General features: G+C 42.9%; 1 protein-coding gene across 1 annotated transcript in view; it reads right to left on the bottom strand.

Moving 5' to 3' along the window:
- EIF2AK3 (eukaryotic translation initiation factor 2 alpha kinase 3) overlaps positions 1–19,546 on the bottom strand; it is a 46,819-nt gene that overhangs the window by 14,996 nt on the left and 12,277 nt on the right. Inside the window, exons 3-8 of the mRNA XM_005144611.3 lie at positions 7,517–7,711; positions 5,050–5,180; positions 2,693–2,927; positions 2,270–2,432; positions 894–1,031; positions 288–410 (exon numbers count right to left, since the gene is read on the bottom strand). Coding sequence (XP_005144668.2) covers positions 288–410; positions 894–1,031; positions 2,270–2,432; positions 2,693–2,927; positions 5,050–5,180; positions 7,517–7,711 — 985 coding nt within the window. The remainder of the gene's footprint in view (positions 1–287; positions 411–893; positions 1,032–2,269; positions 2,433–2,692; positions 2,928–5,049; positions 5,181–7,516; positions 7,712–19,546) is intronic.

The following is a 19,546-nucleotide window of genomic DNA, read 5'->3' as shown; positions in this document are numbered from 1 at the left end:
ACACAATTCACAAGCTTCTTCCATTTGGACCAGCCACCAGTGGCAATGGCAGTACACACAGTACCTCTGCAGCAGCAATTTCCAGCACTTTGAAGTGCTTTGTGCGGCACTAATTGTACACACACCATTTCGCTGTCCTCGTTTAGGCAGTAATTTCCTAGCTCATTAAATGATAAAGAAGATACACATATTAAGATCAAACAAATGGCCATTTATTGAATTTCACAGATAATAAATGGGCAAATTAGGCTATTTGAAACACTTCAACATTTGGAACTTCTACCTACCATATGGATACTGCAGAACTGAAAGTGCTCCATTACTGTACTCTTCATGAGAATACTTGTCATTGCTGAGACACTTATCGAACTCATCAGACCCCACCAACACTGGAGTCCTGGAAGGAGAATCTAAGCATAGAAAAAACAGTTTTCTGAGCTGAATACTTACATTATTTGATACTATTTTAATGAGAATTCTAATGGCATAATCTTAGAAAACATCTCTGGGACCAGATTGTCAGAATCAAAGCTAATGCAAGGAAACATTAAGAAGGGGATTTTAAGTTAACAGTTACTTATCACCACTCCCCCTTGCCAAAGTACTATTTTTGGACAAGTAATTCAATAATATTCACATCACTGCAAAAAACTTCTCCCTCTTTTAGAAGGCACAACTTTTCATTATTATAAAAGATCCTGTTAATCCATAGTACAAGAAAAGAAGTCATTAAACATTAGATTAAAAAAGGATAAACAATTGATAAAGCACAGAATTCCTGAACTGGTTTGCAGCTGGAAACACTGGACTAGTTTGAAACACACTGGCAATCAGAAAGATGTCCTGTCTTTTCAGAGTTAAGACAGCAAACGAAACTCTCAATTGTTACTTACGGATCAAAGGCTTCCATTTGATTTTGGGAAGTGGAGTAATTGCGTTATCATTCCTGGACTCCAGAGCTTTTGGGTTGGTGGGGAATTTCTCAGAAATTCTGACAGATGACTGGAGATACAACTGGCCCCTGTACATCCCTGAGTAACAAACCAGAGAGCACATCAGTCTTAAGGTTAAGTTCTCTTCATGCCTAGGATAAAACTGTCCAGTTAAAATACATGGTTGAACATATTTCTTTCTATTCTGAGAACCTGAGATACTGACTCTTAATAGGGTGGGTGAATTCAAGCAGTATGCTCCCTCTGCTCTCAAAAAGCAAGAGATGAGAACATCTCATTTTCACTGTTGGAGAGCTGGTGCTACAGAAGAATCCCAGCAATTTGAAGAGCTATAAAGCAGCTTGGGCTCTGCATAGGTTAAGACTTCCTTCAAACTTCCCTTGTTAATGCTGGTACAATTACTCCTCAGCAGCCATTACCAAGGTTTCCATCTGGCTTCTTTGTGTAACCACTAAGAGGAAGGCTACAAGGTGTAAAGAATTCTAGGAAAAGGCTAAGGCAAGCAAAGTATTAGCAAACCAAGGCACGTTTATGTCCCAGAGAGGAAGGAGGACCTGGGGCCAGTCTATTTCAAATTATCACAAACCACATCAAATGAATTCTGACAGCTGGATGAAAACTGAGTCACACAAAACCTTAACTGAAATGTCTTCATGGTAAGTTACTGTAATCAGCATAGAGGGGAAAAAATCAATGTGACACATTAGTGGGCTGGAGGGAGATATTGCTTATTGCTTACCAAGCAGTTAAACTGTTAGCTACAACCCTATAGTTAAAAGTTGCAAGACTTTCTATCATCTCCAGTGCACTGAAAGGACAAAGCAGTGAACATTTGGGAATCCAAATGGAAAAGACTATGGCTTTGAAATGTTTTCATTTTTAAAAAGAGGAAAAAAATGGGAAAAAATAAATCAATCTTTTAGCTATCACTGTTGAGGCTAAACACTCATTGATATTAATTCTGCCATACCCAAAGGTACACTGTACCTTCTAAAATGGGTACACAGAACTCTTGCCTTTGAATGACAACAGCAAAGATGACCAGAGCAGACTAGGAAGAGATGAAAACACATCTCTACTTTGTCAAAGTCTCTATATCAAGTCAAGGTGCCTTTCTGGGATATATATGTTAAATTTGGGGGCTTTATAAAGCAATGTGGGTTAAGTTAAAGAGCCTTCATTATACAGAGTATCAAACTGCATGTTACAGCTCCTCTTAACTATAATAAACCAGCACAGAAAGATCTGCTTTAGTACAACCTCAACATAGAAAGAGTAACCTTTTACTACAGAAAAACCTGCAGTCTATGTCTCACCCAAATAGACACTGGATTCTGTGGCTCCTCTGGCAGCTTCCACAAGATCTTCTTCATCTTCCAGTACTTCATTGTTCGCAGTGTAACTTGTGTCATCAAACAGACTGATTGGAATTACTTTGCCATCCTTAACCAGCCATGCAGAAGCAATTGGAGTGCAAAACTGAAGAAGAGAGAGAGAACTGGAACCTTAGTGTTGTATTGACTAGATATTATATATAACTAATGACAACCAAATTGCTGCATTTCTTTTTTCAGTTTTTTTAACAGATAGAGCAGCTCAGAGTGAGATTTTCAGCTAAAAGAAGTGCGAGCAGATGTGTGTTCTTTACAAAGCACCTGAAACCCAAGATAAAAGACAACATCTATGATGCTGCACAACTTCTGCTTTTATAACATTTAATACTCCATCTTTTTCCCTACCTGGTATTCCCATTCCAGATGTCCTCCTCGTTTGTTAAAAGCCATCACCTTCCAGTCAGCTACTGAGACCTTTATCACTGTGTCTTTCATCATAGCTTCCTGCTCATCCACATCTGAAATGATTTTTGTTTCTTCTTTGTTCATATTTGATTTAAAATTGCTCTCAATGTATCCTGCTCTGGTTTCAATATCTGGGACATAGCGCAGCTCGAAGTGACCAACACTGAAGTTCCACCTTACAGAAAGAGAAAGAGACTTTGTAGGAACAACTTATGTATTCCAAGGCAGCCCCAAATCCTCAATTCAGAAGACTCACACTTTTAGTGTGAGGTGTCCCTGCCCATGGCAGGGGGGTTGGAACTAGATGATCTTAAGGTTCTTTCCAACCCTAACTATACTATGATTCTATGACTCAAACTGAATTACCTGTCTTTTACCCGTATTTTCACAGTGAACTCTCAGACTGTCAGATGAACACAACTGTACCAGGAGAGGGAGTGCTAATCCCAAATACAAACCAAACAAGCTAAGAACTCTAGTCCAACACTAAGGGGGGATTTGAGAAAACAGCAAGTGAAGTAGGCTCAGTGGCATTAAAAGCTTTGTATATGGAGAGGGCAGTCTAAATCATTGAGTAGTTCGGTTGGGTCTGTTTAGTAGGAAAATATGTAGCAACATGAAGGTGTCTCTGCCCATGGCAAGGAGGTTGGACCTGGATGATCTTAAGGTCCTTTCCAACCCAAACCATTCTATGATTTAGGAAAGCAGCATTCTACACAAGCCATATTTCTCTTCATTACTAATGCGTATTTAATTTGAAATGTAAGGGTTTTCACAATGAGGGAAAGACAATGGTTCTTCTGTTGTTTTAATCCCACACACAGCCTAATGCAGGCGCTCTTTGACAGGTACTTCATGAAACCAGGACCCATATAGGTTGACACCAAAAGAAGAAGGACAACGGCATAAGGAACAGTTGTCTTGTGTAGCCAAAAGCTCTGTAATTTTTCTAAACCAACAAATTATGGCAGAAACTGAACATTATTCTCAAGAAGAACAATTATTTTCTCTTTTTTCCCCATGATACAGCCCAGCACTGTAGAGAGGATACAGGTGGGAAAGGATGGAAAGTTTGTGTCATGAACACCTAGCAGGGGGAAAATACTTCTTGAACCATATGTTTGGGTGCTCAGAGTTTCTTAGGACCAGTCTGGCAGGCACCAGGAGCCCAAAGTGTCTCCTTAAGGAATTTATTTCAGATTCAGTTGATTTAATAGAAGTTTTTCTTTCTTTGGATTAAACCCCCTGTAAGTCCCATAGCAGCCATACTGTGTCACCAGGAAAGCATCTCTGTTCTTGGTGCACAAGATGTGATACTCTGGTTTTGAAAGAGATGCGCTAAGGAAAAGCATATTTTCATGATGTGCCTTTCCCTGCTGATTTAAGTCTCCACGAGCTGCAGGACCCAGGATTTCTCTTTCCACACATCCAATCTCCTAATCTATTTGAGCTCCGATTAGGTTCTCTCTGATACACTATAGATGCATGACCTGTCAAATCCTGCTGCAAACAGAAGAGGGAGCAGGGGAACAGGGAATGACTATTTTCCCACTAAATTGTTGGGCTGTTATTGTATGTCTGTATGACAACCAGACTTTTAAACCTGTATTTGATGAAGTGGGTTTTGCTGGGTTTTTTTAGTAGGATACATGTCTGTGTTTTTATAGAAATCTTGATGTATTCAGACTTCCAAGTGACAGCATTGGGGAAGTCACAGACTGAATCACAGTCTCCACAGCTTGTAAAGAACAGACCACCTACGTTGTGAAATGAACAAAGTGGATTTAAGAATGGGGCTAAAAAAAGGAAGAAGACTGAATACATGTTAAAATATCAACTTCAAATGAAAGCTAAAGGCAGCAAATATAGAAAAGTGAGAGCTACCATGAGTAGGTGAAGAATTTACAATTGAATCAGTAGGTCATAAGAAGACTTTTAAAACGTCTCCTTTTGTACAAAGAGTTAGGACAAACCTTAGTGACATTTGGCTGTGCGGCAGAGCAGTGACAAACTGTTTTAAGGGGTGCAAAGACAAGGAAAGTAAATTCTGATTTAGAGGAATAAATATGTGCACCCATCTTCATTTAATCAGATAGAAAACTGAAGTTCAAGGCAATGTACAAAAGCACTGAGAGCAAAGGGGTCAGGTAGTAGCCAACCATCTCATGCATTCCGCTGGTTAACAACCTAAACTCCCTTGTGCAATTCCTAGTCTAAGGAGAGTAAAAAGATCAAGTCCTTAAAACATTACGTGTTAGAGAACTACTGGATTGTCTCTGGACAACTCTCACACTTACTTTTCATTGCCACTACGTGGTCCAACAGCACGGACTGTTTTCTGGGTTCGGTGTAATAGAAGGGTCTCTTCCTGCTCTGTTTCATCATCATCCCACCGGCGACAGCCCATAGCTGAGCAGATGTACTTCACCTAAGAGACAGGGTGAGAGACTCACACTTGCTTCCAAGTTCTGAAGAACTTCAAGACAAACCAACATAATGAACAGCCAATATTCAAAGCTAACAATCCTTACAACACGTTTTTGCCTCATGGGCAATTTAGAACCCTGCGATGTTAAATGCTTGACTTAAGGGATGTTGAAAAGCCAGGCTTAAGAGATAAGGGCTTTTCAAAAGATTACAGGAAGTCTAAAGTTTGGTCTATTTTGAGTACCTGTGGATTATACTTTGCACATATTTCTACTTCTAATAGCAAGAAATGTTAGATCTTTCTTTCCCACTGTTTCTATGGGCATCAAAAGAACATGTCTGCAAGACCTACAGCGCAATTCTCCTTTTGTGCTATGGTTCTCTCAGCATAACTCTATTAGCTTCAAATGAAGTACTACTGATTTCTATAAAACAGTGCAGAACCTTCGCCCCCCTTTGCCTTGTCAGCTATTAAAGGGGAAAGAAGAACTCATTTAACACTCACAGTTGCACAGACTTTTAAACAGTCCCAATCTCAAACACAATTTGGGTTCTATGGGCAACTGTGTTTTGAAAAGGGAGCTGAACACATTTGCAGGAAGTCTGAATCAACGTTATACTGCCAAAGAGAAACTGAACATGAGCTGGTTTCAGTGTGCACTTGCAGCTCAGAAAGCCAATCATATCCTGGGCTGCATAAAAAGAAGCATGACCAGCAGGTCAAAGGAGGTGATCCTGCCCCTCTACTCTGCTCTCGTGAGACCTCACTTGGAGCACTGTGTGCAGTTCTGGTGTCCTCAACGTAAAATGGACATGGAACTGTTGGAACAAGTCCAGAGGAAGAGGGTGCTGAGGCACTGAAATGGGTTGTCCAGGGAAGTTGTGAATGCTCCATCCTTGGCAGTGTTCAAGGCCAGGCTGGACAGAGCCTTGGGTGACAAGGTCTAGTGTGAGGTGCCCTGCCCATGGCAGGGGGTTGGAACTGGATGATCTTAAGGTCTTTTCCAACCCAAACCATTCTATGGCCTACAACTCACAGACAACAGACCGCCCAAACTTTTAATAAGGAAGAGTCAGGCACTATTTCCTGTAAAAAGCAGATTTGCTACTGTCAGCATAAGCCAGGTATCAAAAGAGAAATTGAAACTCCCATTTCCTGAGCCTTGAGGGAGGAGCAGCCTGTTGGTGCACAGCACCCTCTGGTAGCAATGAACAAGTCAAAATGATTTCATGAACTCTTTGTTATGGGTCTATGCTCTTTTATCACGAGTGATCACTCCACACCATGCCAGAGAAGTATTCAACATTCAAATGTATGGTCAAAATGAAACCTCCCCACCTGAGTTTGTGAAAAGCAAATATTGGAAGTTTAACATCTTTAAACTGTATTGGTTTTTTAACTTGTTTTAAACTGCACCCACCTTTCTGACTTAGCAAATGTATGGTTTTCCACTGCAAAAAGCATCTACAAGCATTTTAATGACATCCGAACTTAAGGAGGAGGGGAATGTCAGTTCTAGGACTCTGAATAATGAAATTCATTCCTGTGTGTTTTCTAGCCTTTTTTTATTCTACATTTCTTCAAAATATACAACTTTTAACCAATGGATTTCAGAAGAAAAGTATCTTCTGATCTAGTCAGAGAGAGCAAGTAGTTCATAACTTCTGCGTATGACTTTAAAACATAAGAACTTCTCCCAAGAGATAGTAAACTTGCTGACAGTAACTACAAGTCTGAAATTCTTGCACATGATAAATGTTTTTCTTGTTTTCCTTAGTTGTGGAAAAATCTGAAATCTGTTGTGAAAAAGCGTGTCACCTAAAGCCTTCTTTGATATGCTCAACAGCAAAGTCTGCTTCAAGCAGAGCTATATGACAAAGCTAAACTCTTGTGGCTTGGTAGAGTCACCCTTCTTTTTTCCCCTCACTCACCTCTGCTTACAAAACTACTGTCCCTTCCCTTGTGCTGGCTCTGGCACTGCCCAACCCCTGGCTGAGCTACAGCTAACCCCGCAGAAAACGAATCCATTCAAAACTGAAGTTTTCTGTTGGGTTAGCAAGCTGAATCAGCTTAGCAAAGAGTGAGACGTGTTCCAGGCAGCACAGGGGATACAGCAGGAATGTGCAGGCAGGAGGAGACTGCAGCAAGGCGTTCAGACACACTGTCTATTTGCACTGTGAAACTTACTCCATCCCACTGCATTTGTTGCCCAATAAGCTCAGATTCTGCTCTTTTGCACCATGCTGGAGCTACACTGCAGTTTAAATCTCAAGAGCAACCTGTTTGCAAGACAATGCTTGGAACACACATACACAAGGCAACCTTCAGGCTCTTACCTTCCCTGAGTATGAGCTCAGCCCATAGGTTGTCAAAGACTTTCCCCCGACTAAGACAACGTCCTCGCCAAATTTGTAGGATGACTCAAGAAGAGATTCAACTGTGAAAGGAACTGCTTCCATGCTCTCTCGGTCCCGATCCCACTGGAATAGGTCCCCATCCAAGGAAGGGATTATCATCTTATTTCCAAATACCTAAAACAATTGAATGGATGGTTAGCTACCATTTAACCACAATTTTATCAAAACATACTGATCATGAACGGAAACAGAAACACTGTATAAGGAAGCACAGTGCATTATATCCCAGTCTCTTTTGAGTCCCCTTCTGGAGCAATGGATTCAGCACAGGGCCTCCAACAGAAGACAGACATGGATCTGCTCAAGCAAGTCCAGAGGAGGCCATGAAGATGCTGTGAGAAGGGAAGCAGCTCTCATATAGAGCTACACTGAGAGAGCTGGGCTGGGTCAGCGTGAAGAAGAGAAAGCTCCTTAAGGGGAAACCTTAGAGCAGCTCCAGCACCTAAAGGGGCTACAGGAAACCTGGAGAGGGGCTTGGGACAAGGGCCTGTAGGGACAGGCCAAGGGGAATGGCTTGAACCTGCCCGAGGGGAGACTGAGCTGAGCTCTTAGGCAGAAGCTCTTCCCTGGGAGGGTGCTGAGGCACTGGCACAGGGTGCCCGGAGAAGCTGTGGCTGCCCCATCCCTGGCAGTGCTCAAGGCCAGGTTGGACACAGGGGCTTGGAGCAGCTGCTCCAGTGGAAGGGGTCCCTGCCCATGGCAGGGGTTTGGAACTGGATCAGCTTTAAGGTCCCTTCCAACACAAACCAGCCTGTGATGATTCTATGATTTTATTTTATGGTTTCATAACCCGTAGTATTGTATTTCAAAGTTATACTGAAGACAGACAAGTTTCAGGCATTCAAATCAAATCCACATTTCACTCTTCTTAGTTAAAAAAACCACCCCAAACCAAACAGTTCAGTGTGTGACATTTCTTCCACGTTAAACAAAACATTTTCAAGCTCAATCAGATGACAGATTAGCATTCATCCAACTGCTGAAAATATGTTACAGGGAGAAAAGCATTCTTGAAGAGACAGTCACTGGTTAACGTGCAAGTTTTGAAGAGCCTTTGTGATAGTTTCAAGACAGCTTCATTGGAGGTAAAATTCTACCTCATTGCTGCTTTTTCCCAGGCTAGTTTACTGCTAAGCACAGAATCAGTCACTCTTGTTACATTAGGAGACCGAATTCAGTTTAAATGGAGAGCTGAGGCTGTTTGTGAACACTTTCACCATTAAAGACTACTCCAGGATGTCCTCCTGTAAAGCAGAGAGTGCAGTTATCATTGAGATGAGAGCTCACATTTCACCTTTGCCTTTCCAGACAGTCCAACCTATCTTCTCCCCAGAATTCGTTATGTTTAAATACACTGTTCCTTTAAAATCTGCCTGGCTTTTTCTTAAACACAGAAGTCAAAATCCTCTTCCCCAGGATACAGCATCTCATCCATTACGCTGAGATTTTCAAGGAGATCCTAGTTCGGAAGCATGAGTCATTGTCAATGAGTACTAAGGGACTTATTAAGAAACTCATTATCAGCATGATAGACCATAACTAATACTGTGGAGCCACAGTGGCTGTGCCCCTCGACAACAGTGAGGAATTGTAATCCACATGATCTTAGCTTTTGAGGATACGGATTAACGTGGAAGATTTTAATGCTTTTGCAGAACCCCTGTTCATTTGGGCAGTATCCTACAATGCAATTACATTAAATTCAGAGACTTTACACATTAGGACTTAAAGGCTACTTCTGGTACATGTATATTAGTCACTTCAAATAAAACACTCCTGCTCAGACCCCAAGGCACGGATGTGTATTACAAAGCCCTACAAAAGATCCAGAAGGTTTCTGGTTGTTATGCCTGAATCACTGTGAGGATCTGAAACCACATCTGCATGATTAAAATTCTCCCTAACATGAAACTTTTTATTCCTCTAACTGGGTCACAGAGGAGCAAACAGCATTAAGCAAAGTTGGGATTCACCTGAACGGGGAGGGAAAGACAGACCTTATGTGTACATGTTGTGACTAACACCTATTCTTGCACTGTTTGGCACACCTCATTCAGGGAGAAAAGTTAGGTGAGTTACCTGAAAATGCTGGTGACTGTATTGAACATCCCTAAAGGGTCCAATCCTGGCTTTGAGGAGCCTCAGGAAGACTGACAAATCTCCTCTCAGGAGCACAAAGTGTAATTGAAAAGATGATAAAAATAACCCCATAGAGCAGCTGCAAAGCTCTTCACAAAGCAAAATGAGGTATGGCCTTTCCCCCCCAGGTATTTACCTTATGGCAAAAAAAGGCCAAACATCCGTTGCGGGAGATCTGTGATGCACAAGAAATGTTCCATTATGATCTACTATTAGGGAGGAAAAAACACACACAGAGCTCTACACATCCACTTACAGAAATAAACCAACAAAAAAGGCAAGAACCTGTGTGGGGAGGGGTCATTTGTAGAAATCACCTGATCAGTGGAAAAATAAAGCAAACAAGTCAGGTTTACACAAACATTCCTACTCAAGAGCAGCCTTGTGATCCTGAGACACAAAGGCAGGCGGATTTTGGAAAACACCTTTTGAAAAACAAAAGATGCCAGTGCCAAAGTTGCAGCTGTAACCATGGTGGAGTGTCCTGGTAAAACATTCAACACACAGGAGCAGCACCGTAAATTGGTTTTGTAATATATTCTTTCAGAAATGCATCATTTTGATGACAACTTTTAGCCTGTGCAGCTGTTACTTTGTATTAATAGGTTGAAGGAGGTGATTCTGCCCCTCTACTCTACTCTGCTGAGACCTCACTTGGAGCATTGTGTGCAGTTCTGGTGTCCTCAACATAAAAAGGACATGGAACTGTTGGAACAAGTCCAGAGGAGGCCACAGGCATGATCAGGGACTGGAGCACCTCCTGTATGAAGACAGGCTGAGAAAGTTGGGGCTGTTCAGCCTGGGGAAGAGAAGGCTGCGTGGAGACCTCAGAGCAGCCTTCCAGTATCTGAAGGGGGGGCTACAGGGATGCTGGTGAGGGACTCTTCATTAGGGACTGTAGTGATAGGACAAGGGGTGATGGGTTCAAATTTAAACAGGGGAATCTTAAATTTGGTATAAAGAAGAAATTCTTTACTGTAAGAGTGCTGAGGCACTGGAATGGGTTGCCCGAGAAGTTGTGAATTCTCCAACCCTGGCAGTGTTCAAGGCCAGGCTGGACAGAGCCCTGGGTGATATGGTTTAGTGTGAGGTGGCCCTGCCCATGTCAGAGGGTTGGAACTGGATGATCTTAAGGTCCTTTCCAACCCAAACTATTCTATGATTCTAAACCCTCTGTAAAGTTTCTTCCTGCACGTGGTCCAGACACCTGGAGGTAGTTTGGAGGCCCATGCTCACCCCCAGTAATATGACATATTCATATAGAAATAAGAATTAACAGCAAAGGTTATTTTCATAAGTAGTTTTCCAAATATACAAAAGCTAAACCAGTTCTTGTACCAGTGATCCAGCACACAGAGCCCAAGCCTGGCAATCACAGCCACCAACTGACTTTAAGTCAGATCTTGAAGACATTCTACTGGCCATCAGTCAGCTAACTTCTATAGTATGGCCAAACTACACATGTGCCAGTGGCAGCTGGACAGCCACTTGCAAGTTCAGACTTTCAGATACACTTGCTGGAAGCTACAACTGCTATGGCTTTGCAATGTGGTGTGCTCCAAGGGCTGCAAACCATCCCATCAGTTTGTGAAGACAGGAGGTGCAAAGCACCCAGGAATCACTGCTGAGCAGGGGAGATTAGGTGGGTAACTCTGCAAGCTCTGGGGACACACATCATCTTCAGCACTTCCCTTATCCCAAAGCTCTTGCTCCATGACCTGACTAGGAGATTATCCACTAACAACATATTGACCATTTCTGGGAATCACACCCCCAAATTCCCAACACACATGAAGCTCACTCAGCAAAACACACTGTGTACTCCCAGGATATGGATCAAACGAGGTCATGGCTTGTATGCCTTCAAATGTTCCCAGACACTGGGTGCTGCCTGCTCATCTGTTAAAGCCTTGGTCCCCATAAGCTGCATAGGACAGACAAGGCTGCTTCAGTCAGCTCTGCTGATCACCTGCCCGTGCTCCCAACCTTGAGGCTGCCCACGGGAGCAGCACGTCCTGCACGACATTGGGAAAGAAAGGCTGAGAAAAGACACAACTGGTGTCAGTGAACACATTAGGAAAGGGACCACGGGCAGCAGAATGAGCTATTGCACTGGAAAGCAATGCCAGAGCACAAGCAGAGAGGGTTAAACTGACTGTAAGTGCAAGCTAGATTTTTGGGTTACTAACCATCACAAAGGTGGTATTTCACAACACAAACAGAACAGTGGGGTGGGAAATCACCTTTTCAGATGAATCTATCTATAAATGGGATTATATGACAAGGTGCTGACAAGGGACTGCACCTGATTACCACAAAGGTCTTTTTTACTAAGATAGCTTCATCTGAAGCATGGGGCAGGTATGCAAATGTGCATAGTTGCAGGTGCCCACATAACAAAAAGCATTTGCAGCCACATGTTTTGAAGAGCAGTTTTTGCCAGAGGCTTGAGAAAGCCATTAATAATAACAACCCCTGCCTGAGTTATGCAGCTCATTCTCTAGTACATCAGAATCAGCAAAGGGACTTTCCTTGAAAGTACTAGGAACTAGCATCGGCATGCAGCTCAGGTAAAGGAATGACATCACCCTGTATCTCAAAAGCATTACCTCATCTCCTAATCCAAGGAGTGAGTCACCCAGGCAGTCAGCTGCAAATCTCTTGGCACAGAAAATGTAGGTTACCACGATGCACTTACACATTCCTCTGATCTGTCAATGTAAATAGCTATTTGTTCAGCTTCACTGGTCAGCAATATGGCACATAATTGTTAAGTGGCTTGTCTTTCAGAAGTAACACTTGAAAAAAAAAAAAACCAACAAAAACCACACAAACCCAACCCCACATTAACTCTCGAGCCCTAAATGAGACGCTGCTCTTTTGCTGGTGAAGAGTTTGAAGCTGAAGTTCTCCATTGGCTCAGCGCGGGGTGCCGCAGCCCTATCAGCAGCGCTGGCTGCTCAATCTCCAGGCCGACGGGTGAGGTAATGCAGTTACTAAAAAGCCTTCACAGAAAAAAAAGAAAGCAAAGAGGCATAACGATCCGAAATGGCATATGCTACCAGGGAATTTGCTGTCTAGACTTTACTGGAAAGGAGGGCACTGTATGCAATGAGGTTCCATGGCAGTGTGATGGGTGAAGGAAGAAAACTGCTGGGTTAAAGCAGTGGGGAGAAAAGGAATATAGAAAGAAAGAAAATAGTGTGTAAACAGAGATCAAAACAAGCTGAAGTATTAGAGCCTCCCTGAGCTGTTTAACAGTAAGTGTGACATTCATTTCCCAAGCCTAACGCTCTTTATCATATGAATCAAAAATCAAGCCTGCTCGCAGGCAGACACATCTGACACAAGCCTGGTGCCAGACCACTCAATATCAGCATCCTCAGAGGGCTGAACTTTCCAATAACTCCAAGGAAATAACTAAGCACAGGTGAAACATTTTCCTTACAATAGGAAGTGTTATGTCTTTATGTTTTCCTAACATTTCAGTTTGTGGTTTTCAAACAGTAAACTAAGACCTTCATCCCCAGTTACCAATCATACTGACCTATAAGATCTTAAATCATAAGGGTACCAATGTTTTTCTTCTATGATTATCTCTACAATAGGATCACTGTAAGGAACAGGATCAAAGCCAACATCAGACATGTTCTTAAGCAAGCTACTTCTTTTCAGTCAGAACTGTCTTTTAAACCCAAGCAACATATTAAAAGCCACATATGGCAGCTTCATTCTAAAGGGTAGAAACAAGAGTCTGTACAAACAAATCTGGGAAAGAGAAAGCAATCATTGTATGTTCCACAGTTAAAAACAAAAAGCATAGGCATACAGTGATACAGGTAACCCTACTATAAACGCTTACAGACTTTTCAGGTTAGATAGATACATAGATATATAGCCACTGGGCAAGTTCTTGAGATGTCCTTAGTTCAGGATGGTCTGGAACTGATGTATTGTCTGCTTTTTGGTATGCATATAGGGAGGTATCTGCACAGATGCACTGGTTTATGACTTCCAATATAAGAGGTTATTTCTCTTCTTCAGCTTGGATTTCAGGATGCTGATTTATCTGTTTTCCCTTCAGCTACCTGCAGAAATCCTGAAGTACAAGGTACTACAAGGATGACAGTGTGCTATTACTAACAGGTAAGCCCCACTCACAGAAGCACACTGGGGACACGAAGGGGACAACTCATATCTAAGGAGATACTTGTCTTCAAACTTTCTGCAAGGCCCACAACATCACCCTATCCTTAAGAAGAGAACAAAGACTCAGGCACTAGTACAATCTTTTGGAAACAAAGGCTGTTAAGATATTCCACTGCCTAAAGCACTGTAAAAAAGCAAAGTTCTTCAGAGCATCCAGTGCTGCTCAACCAGCCAAGGAAGAAGAAAATAGACTGCAAAGGGGAGTCCAGGACTTGTATCAGTAAAACGACCTCCTAAGACATGCTCAAGGGCAACAAGGAAGCTGAAGCAGGAAATACCAAGAGGCAGGTGGCTGTTTTGTGTAGTAAAACTTCCCCTCTTGTGAATGCCATCACTTCTGATCTCAGCACTACACCTGTTTGCAATGTGCATACCTGTTCCTTGCTTCCTCCTGTTTCTGTTAACCACAGAATGTGCCCAAACCACCTTTAAGAGCAGAACCGTGAGAAAGGCTGCACTTGGACATCTGATAAATCAGTATTTTATGGAGCAAATTATAGAGGCAGGATTTAGTGGCCCTCCTCCTCTGAAGTAAAAGCCAGCCTGTGCCGGAGCGGCACATCAGAGAAGCCAAGAAGCAGGTTTTATGTGAGCTGGGGTGTGACACACTGAAAGGGCACACAAACTCTGCATAGCAACAGTGAGCACTGATGTTTCTCACACCTCGGGATGATTTTACCACCGGCTGTACAGCTCACTCTGTAACAGCTCAGGGGACCCATCAAGCGACCAAACCTGGTGCCGTGCTCCTGCCCATGTTAAGATCCTTATGACAAGTTTCTCTCTATCATAGTCTTTTTTGTCCTTTCACCATCCCCCATACTCCACAAGCTGGTAGTTTCTATTTCATTTTTCACTGCTTAGAGAAGACTAGGCTAAGGCTTAAACTCAGCTTTCATGGCCCTGTACTGTGTGTATGATGAGCACACGAAGCGATGCTGTACTCCTGTGCCTGGATGAGTACTTGAAAACTTGTTTGAAAACCCCTTTTTTCTCTCCCCCCAAAGCAACACCTGCAAAGTCCTTCCAACAACTGTAATAAATTACTACAATTGGCATCTCTGTCATGATTCTTTAACTTCAGATCTTAAGATCTGATCAGGTGCAAGCTATCAGGGTCCTGATAAAACTACATAAACAGTTTAAAGTGCAACAGATGACAGCAGCACAGCAGCTTCAGAATGATACTCTCCAGTGTCAGGGGCACTGTATCTTGTTCAGCTTGAGTTTGCCATTAGTCCAGCTCTGTCCTCTGCTCTCCCTTGAAGAGCCCTGCAGGGAACTGGAGGAACCACAGTGCATTAACCAGACTACCCCAGCTTCAAATGAGATCAGGTCCCCAGTACTGTTTGCTGTGCAATCATAGACCCTTCTCCTGAAGATTAGCAAACTAAAACCCCACCGTTACTTTAATCACAGTCAAACAAGACTTGGGCTTTTGACTACAGAGATGCCAGCCTGCTCTGCTGCCATGGTAACAGACTTTTAAAAACTGTTCTTAATAATAATAATAAAAAAAACCTGCACGGTGCTTTAAGAAAGACTTTATTTTGACATTATTCCATCCCCCCCTTGAACGTGGCAAGTTTTATTAACAAGAGAAAACTGCAACAGTCTTCTGGAACTTAAGAGAAGTCTTCCCGAAACAAACTGCTGCTGCTGAGCCCATCACCAACCTCCTTAAAACTAACAGCACAAGGCAGATAAGGGAGGAAAATTAAACCTTGCCTCTACAGAAACAGTCCCTATACAGCAGCTTATTGGTCACCATGTCAAAACTGGTACTCGTATGGTAGAAGGGACACACACTGGAGCAGCTTGTGAAGAGCTGCAGTCCATGGGAAGGACCCATGCTGGAGATGCCACTGTGTCCTGTGGGAGGGATCCCATGGTGGAGCAGGGGAGTGTGAGGAGTCCTCCCCTGAGGAGGAAGTAGCAGAGACAGCATGTGATGAACTGACCACAACTCCCATTCCCCATGCCCCTGCACCACGGGGTGGGAAGAGGGAGAATTTGGGAGTGAAGCTGAGCCCAGGAAGTAGGAGGGAAGAAGGGAAGGGGTTTAAAGATCTGGGTTTATTTTTCATTATCCTATTCTGATTTGATTGGCAATAAATTAAACTAATTTCTCTGAGTCTGTTTTGCTCATGATGGTAACTGGCGAGCGATCTCTCTCTGTCCTCATCTCAATCCATGAGCCTTCTGTTGTATTTTCTCTCCTCTGCTCAACACAACAGAGCAGCTTGGTGGGCACTTGGCATCTAGTCAGTGTCAACCCGCCCCAGTACTGTTCCAGGATTAGGATGCTTTAAAACAATGCTTTAACTCTACCATCACCTCCAGACAACCCCATTGAAGTTCTCTTGCAGATTACCTGGGCTCTTATAGCATTAGCCAGGATGCTTCTCTTCAGAGACGGGGAAAACAGGCACCAGTAGAAGCCCACATCACCTTGGGGGTCCAGGATTTAAGCTGATCTCTTTTGGACTTTGTGTGTTCCTTCCCATGCCCTGCCTGGACAGGGAGGGTTTTTAGATACGGACACAGAGTCCATGTCTCATGAAAAATTAAGTCACAGGGAAATTTATAGGAAAAGAGAGTCTGATAGTGGAGGGGAATGGAACACAGCAAGCACACAGTCTCCTCTCTCAAGGGTGCAAAGGAAGTAGAGTGCAGGAAACATGCAGTGACTCTGACAGGAAGATTAATAGTTACCTGCATATGGAAGACAAAGTCCAGAAGGATTCGGAAATGAGATGTCAGCAGCTGTGCTGCTTGGAGAGGAATGATTTGCTGAATTGCCCAAAACGCTTAGTGCTTGAAACAGGCATTTTCTTTTACAAAGATATAGACTAGAAGTTCAAAAAGGTTTTAGGGCAGAGTACTCTGTTGTGTATTGGGCAGCTGAGCTCCAAATATCCAAGTTATCCATTGCCTGTGCTGAAACAGGTATTTGTCTAGGTATTACTCCAGCTGATCCATTTTAGTATCTGTAAACACTAGAACTGCTTAACACCCAATACAAAACCCACAGTGTACTGTATGTAATTAAATTACAAGCTCCCTCCCTATCCTTATCTTCACCCATGAGCTTTATATTGATCCATGAGGTGAAGGGTCTAGAGCACAGCTCTGATGAGGATCAGCTGAAGGTACTGGAGTTGTATAGCCTGAAGACAAGGAGGCTCGGGAGGGACCTTATTTCTCCCTACAACTACCTGAAAGGAGGTTGCAATGAGGTGGGGGTTGGTCTCTTTTCCCAAGTGAAAAATGATAGGACAAGAGGAAACAGCCTCAAGCTGCAGCAGGGGAGGTTTAGACTGGAGATCAGGAACAACTTCTTCAGGCATTGGAACAGGCTGCCCAGGGGAGTGGTGGAGTCACCATCCCTTGGGTTTATTTCAAGAGATGTGTAGACAAGGCCCTCAGTGACATGGTTTGGTGCTGGACTTGGCAATGCTGGGTTAACAGTTGGACTCAATGATCTTAAAGGTCTTTTCCAACCTAAATGATCCTATGATTCTATTATAAAAACAACTAAACAACAGAGATTGTGCTGATGGTAAATGCCCTTTCCAAGATTTGCAACATTTGACCATGTCTGTGAGTGTGACAGATGGAAGTTGTTCATAACCAGTAGCCCAGAGTCACTCTGAGAATCTTGCCTGGCTGTGCTGAAAGCAGAGAGCATCACTTATGAGGATCGGGGTTGAGAGCTCCAATATCACACAAGCCACAAAATCTTGTTCTGTTGCTTCCTACATGTCTCTTACTGCAAGTTGTAATCCTTCCCAAACATCCCTGCAGTAGGAGCAAAAGGACACACCAGCACTTTCTTACCAGTGCTAACTGCATCAAGAGTCAGCAAGAAAACGACCAAGCTGCAGTTGCAGGAAGGTCTTTGGGGTCTTTAATTGAACAAGACATTGAGCAGATATGACTGGCTCTGAAGACATGTAGTTCTGATAAATAAGACCACTTTGCCCTCCTTGTCACCTCAAAAAAGATGATGCTACAACATACTAACCACTAACTCAGCTCAGTCATCCATCAGCAATTCCCCTTCTCCACAGGTTTACCAGTTCACATTGAAAAGTTGGGTTGCGTTTCCTAGAAAAGCAGAGCTTCCAGCAATCCCAGTATTTTAAAACTCTCAGTCTCTTGTTGATGACCTTTTGTCCACTAAACATCATCAGAAGTTTTGGTTTTAGGGGATTTACAAATTACACTTTTTAGTTTCACCAAGAAGGCAACAAAGATCTGTACTCAGAAATCCACAGGTCTCTCTAGCAGGTTTCCCAAGCCTGTCAGCTCTCTATGGCCATGCACCCCATGCGTGTTTCCAGCAACAGAAATGAAAAGAACTGCTTGTTCCATCAGGAATCATAATACATCTATGTAGTTAAAGAGCAGTCACATCTATTCTCTGCTTGCAAAACACAGGCTCCACTCTCCTTGATAGCCCTAATAAGGCTATTGCAATTAGAATTTATCTTCCTTTGAAGTACAACTCTGGACGTTCACTTCTTATTCATTATGAGCTTTTCCAGGACCATTTAAGACACTAATCTCTGTCTCTCTACCCGCAGGCAGCACAGGATCACATTTCCTTGCCCTGCAGAGGAATTGAGATGGCAGCTGTTAACCTGTCACTGGATCTTTCAGGACAGGGTACTATTTCTCAGATTTAAACTGATCACCTCCCACCTTCAACAAAACTGTTATCAATCCCCACATCTTGTGTTTCATTTAGTACAGTTTAATTCCATATCTATTATAGAAAACCTGTACTATAGAGAACTGGATAATGCCCCAGTTTTTCGCCATGGGAATGATACCTCCAGCTATCAGAGCATCTGGTGATGCTTAGTACACAAAAACAAGGATCAGCTACAGGACACAGGGAACTCTACCAGAATACACTCTTCCTGACAACTAAAATTATACCACCTTACCTGTAGGGAAACAGATTTTCACTACATTAGTCACCTCAATAACAAGTCCATGGATTTACACTCTGCCTGCTTGAACAGAGTGGCAATTTGGGGCTTTACATCTGATCACAACCAGAAAGCTGGAAAGCAATTTCACAGCATTCATAGACATTGTTAAGAGTTTCATTCTTCACTTTGTTGAGTAAAACTCTGCTTTAGAAAGTTTTGTGCACACTCAAATGCTTAAAGAGAACTGATCTGTTATTCTGTATATATGGAAGTCTGACCCCACTGCACACGACTTCTTCCTGAAAGCAGCCTGTACAGTGAACAAAGACCCTTCCAAGCACTGAAGATGCAGGAAAGATTGCTTCCATTGCTGATGCGCCCTGTGTCAGATGTTTTAAAATGCACAAATACATTAAAAGTTAAGATGAACACTAGTGAGCCAGACAGCGCCATTCATTTTTAAGTAGGATCTAGACAGAAAGCCATCTTATAATGGAATGGTTTGGGTTGGAAAGGACCTTAAGAGCATCCAGGTTCAACCCCCCTGCCATAGGCAGGGACACCTCACACTAAACCATATCACCCAAGGCTCTGTCCAACTCGGCCTTGAACACTGCCAGGGATGAAGCATTCACCATTTCTTTGGGCAACCCATTCC

The sequence above is a fragment of the Melopsittacus undulatus genome, chromosome 7, assembly GCF_012275295.1.
Source record: "Melopsittacus undulatus isolate bMelUnd1 chromosome 7, bMelUnd1.mat.Z, whole genome shotgun sequence".
Classification (NCBI taxonomy): domain Eukaryota; kingdom Metazoa; phylum Chordata; class Aves; order Psittaciformes; family Psittaculidae; genus Melopsittacus; species Melopsittacus undulatus.
Note: the sequence above shows the minus strand (reverse complement) of the source record. Positions and strands in the feature narration are given on the sequence as shown.